The sequence below is a fragment of the Scylla paramamosain genome, chromosome 30 (assembly GCF_035594125.1).
Source record: "Scylla paramamosain isolate STU-SP2022 chromosome 30, ASM3559412v1, whole genome shotgun sequence".
Lineage (NCBI taxonomy): Eukaryota > Metazoa > Arthropoda > Malacostraca > Decapoda > Portunidae > Scylla > Scylla paramamosain.
In genome coordinates this window covers 7,734,053-7,744,114 of record NC_087180.1, presented here as the reverse complement: position 1 = coordinate 7,744,114, position 10,062 = coordinate 7,734,053, and the positions used below count along the sequence as shown (strand labels likewise).

At 39.1% G+C, this 10,062-nt stretch overlaps 1 protein-coding gene across 1 annotated transcript in view; it reads left to right on the top strand.

Moving 5' to 3' along the window:
• LOC135116072 (hepatocyte growth factor-regulated tyrosine kinase substrate-like) overlaps window positions 1-9,641 on the top strand; it is a 29,232-nt gene extending 19,591 nt beyond the window's left edge. The window contains exons 12-16 of the mRNA XM_064033283.1: window positions 742-949; window positions 1,081-1,204; window positions 1,670-1,907; window positions 2,382-2,616; window positions 5,919-9,641. Of these exons, the coding sequence (XP_063889353.1) occupies window positions 742-949; window positions 1,081-1,204; window positions 1,670-1,907; window positions 2,382-2,616; window positions 5,919-6,148 (1,035 nt within the window). The 3' untranslated portion in view covers window positions 6,149-9,641. The remainder of the gene's footprint in view (window positions 1-741; window positions 950-1,080; window positions 1,205-1,669; window positions 1,908-2,381; window positions 2,617-5,918) is intronic.
• Window positions 9,642-10,062: the final 421 nt, after the last annotated feature.

Genomic DNA, 10,062 nt, shown 5'->3' with positions numbered 1-10,062 from the left:
CTATCTATCTGTTTATCCATCCATCCATCCATCCATCCATCCATCCATCCATCTGATTCTATTTATCTATCTATGGTGACCTAGTTGGAGAGGGGATTGAGTAGTTGTGCAGGGAGGAGGAGGGCCTTCAACTGCATTGAACCAGCTTTTTTTTTTTTTTGGCGGGGGGGGGAGTGGCTAGCTTGCAAAAAGGTTGAGAACCCCTGCCCTAAGTAAGTCCCTAGTAGAGCCTGCTCAGCTGCTAATATGGCTGCCACCAGCAACTTCAAGTGTCATCGGCTATAACCCAATTCTGGACCTGGGTCACCCAGATCATGATCCAGATCACTCAGGGTAAATCTAGATGAAGATGTAAATAGAACATGGGTCACATGACCTGATCAGTAATCTGAAACAGATTGCTGTAAATGAAAGATGCTTTATATAAATTTTTTAAGATAAAGGTCAGTCATTTAGTTGCTGGTATAGTGATGAGCTTAATCATAAGTAACATCTAAAATAGATCTTGAGGTGAGTGATAATTAGGGTGCTTGTAAATTGTCACCATATAGAATCCCTGAAAGATTTTATTTAACTGTTTCCATGTTTTCAGAAGAGGTCGAGTTTTACTATATATGTGTAGAATGACATCATGAATCTTTAGCAGATAGAAATATAATGAGTTTCATTAAATAACTACTAAGTTATTGATTTTGTTTTTTATTTAGTATGTATAACTCTGAACAGTTTTCACCACCTCAGAACTATCAGAATGGGGAAACCGAAGAAATAGACGAGTTTGTGGCAACACTGCGGACTCAACTGGAAATATTTGTGAACCGTATGAAGAGCAACCAGAGCAGGGGCCGGCCCATCGCTAATGACACGGCTGTGCAGACACTCTTCATGAACATCACAGCAATGCATGCACAGCTGCTCAAATACATTCATGAACAGGATGACAAACGAGGTGAGTGGACTCTCTCTATGAATATATTCTTGAGATCTAGATGGAATTCTGAAGAACTTGCCTTTGTTGTAATAGAAGCATTGTCCACTGGAAAGAGAACAACTGCCACACTGTTTTCTATACTATTTCAGTGAACTTTGAGCGCCTACAGGACAAGATCTCACAAGTTAGGGATGCTCGGGCAGCCCTGGAGGCCCTGAGGGAAGAGCACCGTGACCGAGTGAGGAGAGAAAGAGAGGAGCAAGAGAGAATCAGGTGAGGCTCACAGCAGTTCCATATTTAATTTCCTTACCTCATGGCCCTGTTTCAGCTCCCTTTTGTTCCATTTGATCCTGTTGCAGCAGCACTTTGGATATTTCTCTCTCTCTGTCTCTCTCTCTTAATAATATCACAAGATGTACAAATTCATACAATATAATATATGGAGTTGGAAATAAAATATTTTTAAATGTAGTGGTGTGAATATGAATTGAATATGTCTAAGAATGTAAAATTGGTATTAAAATACTTATATGCTGAAATTAACTAGAATTAGAATTTTTGCATTTTGTTTGTCTCCACTGTCACTCCATTTGGAGTGACAGTGGATACAATAGTCATCAGTAAGTTTGACCACAGATAGCCACAATCTTGTATTAGAACTCTTGCCAGTGTACCTAGACTCTGTTAATGAATTATCACAATTCAAGTGAATTAAACATATTTTTTTAAATCTTCAAGGCAAATGCAAATGATGCAAAAGCTGGAAATCATGAGAAAGAAGAAGCAGGAATACCTAGAGTACCAGAGGCAACTTGCCCTCCACCGCATGGCGGAGAGCGAACGGGAGATATTCAAGGCGTCAGGCATGGCAGCTCCAGGACCCATGTACTCCATGGGCTACCCACCCTACCCTGGTGCCCCAGGACCCATGCCTGGCCACATGTTTCCACCCCAGTCTGAAGGAGCAGCTCCTCAGGTGCTTTAACCACTACATAGTTGACACACATTGAAGTACTACTGTAGAAGTGATTGTAGTACTTGTGTAGAAGTGTGATTGCCCTTGATTATTCTGATTGCAAATAGATATGTGCACATTATTTTATATGGTCATAAGTGGATGATACCTAAGGTAGAATATTACTTTGGTTCACTTACAAAGATCCTTTACAAATTATGAATTGCACTTGATGCAACAAAGTTCAGCATAATTTTCCTCAGCTGAAATAATCATATGTATACATGTGTGTCTTTAATACATCACTTTATATCTTTAATGGAAATGTGCTAGACTAATTGAGCTGCTTGTGTTGTATCTTGAAAGATTTAATTTATTAATTTATTCATTCACTCATTCATTTTTTATTTACTTTTTCATTATTTTATTTAATTATTTGTATATTCATTATATTTTTAATTAATTAATTTATTTATTTATTGTTTTTTTCTTCAGGCAATCCCACCACTACCCCAAGGGGGTTTGCCTCAAGGTGGAGCAGCTCCAACATCTATGCCATTCCAGCAGCCTGGTCCACCTCCCAATATGCCACCATACCAGCCTATGCCCCCTGGCCACCCTGGAGGCATGATGCCAGTGCCACCAGGTGGTGCTCCACCACCTGCATCTCAGCCAAGCTTCCAGCAGCCAGCCCCAATGCCACCTGAGTTTGCCCCATACAATATGCAAGGTAAGGTTATTTTTGGTGGTTTGATATTACTGTTTTGCTGTCTGTTTGTAGGAACAGAGTACAGAGGTGGTGGTTCCTAGCCCCTTTGCTCTGTCCCTATCAGTTGCCTCTTATGACATGTGGGGAGTACCATGGCAGTATTCTTAGCCCTTGCCAGAGAGCAGAGAGACTGTCCCTTTCTACCATGGCCCAACAGGGCTAAGAGTGTGAATGATTTGTGTATGAATGTGTGGTGTTGTGTCTGGGTCCTGTATGGGATTGTCAGCCTGGTTTATAAATAAACAGATATTATTGTGAGTTTGCTCCATACACCATGCAAGGTAAGAAGATTTTTTTGTGGTATGATATTGCAACCCCATCCAGTAGCAAGTGTCTGAGGCAACTGACAGTAGCCCCTTTTCTGTTCCCTCCTACTTTCTCTATCCTCATTTTCGATCCAAAGCTGGATGCTGCGTTTATGTGCGCAATGACTTAACCTGCTCTCGTGCCCACGCTCTTGAATCTTCTGAGTTTTCCACCATCTGGCTACGACTACAGAGTCATTCTCATACTAAATTTATCTGTGCTGTATACCTCTCTCCTAACTCCTCTGACTATAAGAAATTCCTTGACTACTCAACTTCCAAAGTGGAGCACATTCTGACCCTCTTCCCTTTTGCAGAGATCTCCATTCTTGGAGACTTCAATGTTCACCACCAGCTTTGGCTTTCCTCTCCCTTCACTGACCATCCTGGTGAACTAGCCTACAACTTTGCTGTCCTCCATGACCTAGAGCAATTGGTGCAACACCCTACTCATATTCCTGACTGTCTTGGAGATACGCCCAACATTCTTGACCTTTTCCTGACCTCTAATCCTTCTGCTTATGCTGTCAGCCTTTCTTCTCTTTTGGGCTCCTCCGATCACAATCTCATATCTTTATCTTGTCCTATCACTCCAATCCCTCCTCAGGATCCCCCTAAGCGAAGGTGCCTCTGGCGTTTTGCCTCTGCTAGTTGGGGGGACCTGAGGAGGTATTTTGCTGATTTTCCTTGGAATGACTACTGCTTCCGTGTCAGAGACCCGTCTTTGTGTGCTGAGCGCATAACAGAGGTGATAGTGTCTGGCATGGAGGCGTACATTCCTCACTCTTTTTCTCGTCCTAAACCTTCTAAACCTTGGTTTAACACAGCTTGTTCTCGTGCTATACATGATAGAGAGGTGGCCCACAAAAGGTACTTAAGCCTTCCATCACCAGAATCTCATGCACTTTATATTTCTGCCCAGAACTATGCCAAGTCTGTTCTCCAACTAGCCAAAAACTCCTTCATTAACAGAAAATGTCAAAACCTTTCAAGATCTAACTCCCCTCGTGATTTCTGGCATCTAGCCAAAAATATCTCCAATAACTTTGCTTCTTCTTCTTTCCCTCCTCTACTTCAACCAGATGGCACCACTGCTATCACATCTATTTCTAAAGCTGAACTCTTTGCTCAAACCTTTGCTAAAAACTCTACCTTGGATGATTCTGGGCTTGTTCCTCCCTCTCCTCCACCCTCTGACTACTTCATGCCACGTATTAAAATTCTTCGCAATGATGTTTTCCATGCCCTCGCTGGCCTAAACCCTCGGAAGGCTTATGGACCTGATGGGGTCCCTCCTATTGTTCTCCGAAACTGTGCCTCCGTGCTTGCACCTTGCCTAGTCAAACTCTTTCAGCTCTGTCTGTCAACATCTACCTTTCCTTCTTGCTGGAAGTTTGCCTACATTCAACCTGTTCCTAAAAAGGGTGACCGCTCTGATCCCTCAAACTACCGTTCTATTGCTTTAATTTCCTGCTTATCTAAAGTTTTTGAATCTATCCTCAACAGGAAGATTCTTAAACATCTATCACTTCACAACCTTCTATCTGATCGCCAGTATGGGTTCCGTCAAGGCTGCTCTACTGGTGATCTTCTGGCTTTCCTTACTGAGTCTTGGTCATCCTCTTTTAGAGACTTTGGTGAAACTTTTGCTGTTGCCTTGGACATATCAAAAGCCTTTGATAGAGTCTGGCACAAAGCTTTGATTTCCAAACTACCCTCCTACGGTTTCTATCCTTCTCTCTGTAACTTCATCTCAAGTTTCCTTTCTGACCGTTCTATTGCTGCTGTGGTAGACGGTCACTGTTCTTCTCCTAAATCTATTAACAGTGGTGTTCCTCAGGGTTCTGTCCTGTCACCCACTCTTCTTATTATTCATTAATGATCTTCTAAACCAAACTTCTTGTCCTATCCACTCCTATGCTGATGATACCACCCTGCACTTTTCCACGTCTTTTCATAGATGTCCAACACTTCAGGAGGTAAACATATCACGCAGGGAAGCCACAGAACGCCTGACTTCTGATCTTTCTAAAATTTCTGATTGGGGCAGAGCAAACTTGGTATTGTTCAATGCCTCAAAAACTCAATTCCTCCATCTATCAACTCGACACAACCTTCCAGACAACTATCCCCTCTTCTTCAATGACACTCAACTGTCCCCCTCTTCTACACTGAACATCCTCAGTCTGTCCTTCACTTATAATCTGAACTGGAAACTTCACATCTCATCTCTAGCTAAAACAGCTTCTATGAAGTTAGGTGTTCTGAGACGTCTCCGCCAGTTTTTCTCACCCCCCCAGCTGCTAACTCTGTACAAGGGCCTTATCCGTCCATGTATGGAGTATGCTTCACATGTCTGGGGGGGATTCCACTCATACTGCTCTTCTAGACAGGGTGGAATCAAAAGCTTTTCGTCTCATCAACTCCTCTCCTCTAACTGACTGTCTTCAGCCCCTCTCTCACTGCCGCAATGTTGCATATCTAGCTGTCTTATACCACTATTTTCATGCCAACTGCTCTTCTGATCTTGCTAACTGTATGCCTCCCCTACTTCCGCGGCCTTGCTGCACAAGACTTTCTTCTTTCTCTCACCCCTATTCTGTCCACCTCTCTAACGCAAGAGTTAACCAGTATACTCAGTCATTCATCCCTTTCTCTGGTAAACTCTGGAACTCCCTGCCTGCTTCTGTATTTCCACCTTCCTATGACTTGAATTCCTTCAAGAGGGAGGTTTCAAGACACTTATCCACCAATTTTTGACCACTGCTTTGACCATTTTATGGGACTGGCATTTCAGTGGGCATTTTTTTATTAGATTTTTGTTGCCCTTGGCCAGTATCCTTCCTACATAAAAAAAAAAAAAAAATGCTAGAAAGTGATATATTGTCCTTGATCTTTAAATTCACTAAGCTATTAGTCTTTAATATTTTATTTTTTGTGTGTATGCACACTCTCCAGGTTTAGCCAACACCTTGCCCAATGTGCCAGGGTATCCACCTGCTCAAGGCCAACCTGCCCCCAGTGCAGGGCCTCCGCAGATGCCAAGTCAGCCTGCCATGACAACTAGTGGTCCTGTTCATGGTGTGCCACAGGACATGAGTGGGGGTGCCAACCAGGTGCCTCCTGCACAGCCCAACAATCCCCCAACGCCGCAGGATCAACAGGCTGAGCTGATTTCCTTTGATTAATCTAGGAAGTGATTTGTCTTTGACTTAATGCAGTATGTGTACTATTTGATAAGGTTTGATTTTGTATTTGCAAAGTGTATTCTATGATTATTAATATTTGACATTTGTAGTTGTAATCTTAATACACAGTCTTTAGCAAAGTAAACAAAGTGTGCTATGATATAGAATGTATATATTAATTGCAGTTTGACTAGACCATTCCCACAATGAAATGCTTACATATGGATATGTGAAATATTTTAACATATGTAGGAGTTGGAAAGGTTTTCTTTAATGTTGATACTTTTTGTGTTGTATAAATGAGCACTTCACTTGAGGCAGCCCAGGATCCAGTAGCAGCAACTGTTAAAGCTTGACAGCTGAGTCAGAGCATTCCTGGAGAAAACGGCTATTGTAGTAGTTATGACATGAACCCTTTGTTTGGCTCAGTTTTTTAAAGCTTCTTTAATTGTTATAAACAAATAAATTTGGAGCACTGTAATTGACTTCTTGATGTAGAATGTTTCATGGAGACTTTGCTAGTAGTGTACTGATAAATTTTTTGAAGATTGGTTAAATGTTTGATGTGACATTTTTAGACATGCAGGAATTTCTTTACAGGCCCTAATTTTTTATATGCCTTATTTTATTTACTTATTTTTTTATTTATATTTTTTTTTATTTATTTATTTTATTTTTTTGGGGGGGGGCAAATAGGGACTTAATTGGAGATGATTTTATTGATAAATACACAGGTAGATTTTATGTTTACAAATCATAAAGGGTAAAAGTATCAATTAATTGCATACAGTGGTAAAGCTCCTAACTGATAAATGTCACAGTAGTCTTCATGACAGTGAAGTATCCACCTGCTCAAGGCCAACTTGCCCCCAGTGCAGGGCCTCCGCAGATGCCAAGTCAGCCTGCCATGACAACTAGTGGTCCTGTTCATGGTGTGCCACAGGACATGAGTGGGGGTGCCACTAACACACACTAACACACATGTCAAAAGAACTTCCCTAAATGAACTGGAAGGGCTGAGGATTTTTTTTTTATTTATTTTATTTTTTTTTTCTATAATTTGGTAACAATTACAAAGTTATTCTATATAATTTTTTTCTGTAGCTATTACACATAGTAATTATCACAGATAGGTCTTTTCAACTTTGGATAAATTAATTCAGGCTAATTATGTCTTTTATAAGTACTGCAGATGCAATAGAAAATGGCAAACTGAAACACTATAGAAAGAGAATTAAGCATTAAAGGTTTTTTCTTGTCTACATGAGTTCCTGAGCAGCCAAGCATTAACCTCCTTGACCAACACATTGATAGACTTCAGCTACTTATTCAGTTCTAATTCACTCTTATACTGATAATGCATTCACATGTTTGATCATGTGTAGGAATGTGAAGTCCACAAAACATACACACTAGTAGAACACTGCAGAATTAATTTCATTTGGCCACATTAGGCTATGTTACAAAGTGTAACACATGTCATATACTATGTGGTTCCTGATAAAGATATTTTGGAAAGTTGTCCCTTTATTTACTCATGATTTGGAGTGAGGGAAGATTGCAGTTTTCAGGATAAAAAATAAACCCTTATTCCTAGAGTTCCTGGAAACTACTTTCATAGAGTTTAGATGCATAAGAATTAATGATTCTGGGCTGAGAGAACATGGGCTTGTGTGAAATTCATGGATGAATTTGAAAGTTGATTGGAATCTCAAAAAATAATCGTGTGTTCAGAACTGCCATAGATAGGCAGCTGAGAGAGATGAGTAGGAAAGGTTTAATGTGTTTATGTTAGTGGAATCATTGGCTGATGATTATTGTGATGATAAATATTTCTTGTCAACTTAGTGGAGAGTAATGTAAGGATCCCTATACTTGCTGAAGAGAATAACTGATATATGTAAATGTATACAAATTGTAGATATTTCATGATAAAAATATTATTAACATTTTTCCTGTTCTGTTTGATGTATTCCATTAGTGTATTGTTAATTTGTCATCACATGGTATAATATAAAATTTTATAGATGGAAGGTTCACAGGTACGATAGAAATGTACTAATATTGTATTGTTACACCGTTTGTGGCTTCCATTTTTTTTTTGTGTGCAATGTGGATATGGTATTAGATGATTGGTGATTACTTCTGCAAGTCATCATCTGCAAGGTGCTTTTATTTTTTAGTTTTCAGATTTGACTTTTTTTTTCAGAATCAGTTGACATTTTAATATTCATTTTAGTTTTAATTTATATTATGCAGCTTTTTATGGGTACAATATAATTTGTGCATTTTTTAAGTTCACAGTCGTAACCTTTCTACATATGTTATACTATATACTATGCCATTTGTTTTCTTATATTTATCCAACAGTTATAACTTACCTTCTCTTGTGTTGTATTATACTTCTGCACTGCCAGTCATTTCTGTGTAGTCACATAACTTACATACAGTGGTATATACTGGTTACATTAGTCTATTGGGAACTTAGCAAGTCATTTCTTCTCATTAGGAAACTTGAGAATTTTCTAACTTTGTTGGCCAAGTGGGAGGAAGGTATGAGTATTACTTCATAGAACATCAAAATGGTACATATTTTTCTCTTATGATTGTTATGTTTACTGGTGATTGACTAAATCCTTTTATTTCTAGAGCACTATCTTATACAGGCCACTTACAAATATTATGGGTTATGTTATTTTGTTAAGTCTAGAGATGCATATACTGTAGTACTGATTTTTCACCATTCATATTTAATGTATATAACCAATATTCAATGTTTTCTGTATAATCCCAAATAATTACAATACAGGGAACTCCAATATAACTAGTACCTAGTGGGATACAGGTTTTCTGAAACGTCATAATTCTGCCTGCAAATACATCTCTTCTTTCTTGCAATGATTACTATGACTTTCAATCCTCTTTTCTTCCATTCAGCAATTTCAGTGTGTTTTGCTTGCAGGTGTTGTCTGAGTGAAGCAAGGGCAACTGACATAGTGTATAGCTAGAAAATTATTAACAATTTTTCATGGTATCGATTATTTGCTTCAGGCTACTGAATGCATAAACCTTTTTGGTTTAGAGTTAGTATATGTAAAGGGACTGTTCCTTGGTTCTAGTGAAAAATATTGTAGAAAATATTAAGTATGCTATATTAGTTTGCAGCTCAGCACAGTAGTTTTCAGCACCAAGAGTAACCTCTTATGTTTTCAGTATTCAAGCATAGCCATCCACATTTAATGAATACCATATGCATCACACCATACATAATGTGAGGCAGGTTCCTATTTTGTTGCTCACACTTTCTGGAAGTGTAAATATGCAACATGTGGTATGTGAAGAGAGTTTTGAGACATTTCTCTTGCTGTGGAAAAATTATCCCAAAAGCTTAATGGATATTCTCTCTCTCTCTCTCTCTCTCTCTCTCTCTCTCTCTCTCTCTCTCTCTCTCTCTCTCTCTCTCTCTCTCTCTCTCTCTCTCTCTCTCTCTCTCTCTCTCTCTCTCTCTCTCTCTCACATATTATTACAATGAGGCAGACAATAGACTTTTTTCTTAAAATATTTATTTTCTCTTGATTATTTCTGCATATGTAGCAGTGATTTTTTTTTTTATTTGTCAATATGTGTAACAAGAAAATACAAGTTAAAATATATTTGAGGTGCAGCACTCATGCAGTTACTCAAGTACTGCTCAGGACTGGAAAGTTACCAGAACTGTAATGCTCAGAACCTTTAAGGTGTACCAAGCTCATGCAAGTTTCACAGCTTAATAAATGATGTAACAGTTTGTGGCTGTCTCATTAACTGTCACTGTCAACAGAATGTAGCTGTGTGATGCATTTCGGACTAGAATTTGAAATCCAATTTAGTAGTGGAGAGGTAGATGTTCAGTGCATATTATCATGGAGAGTATT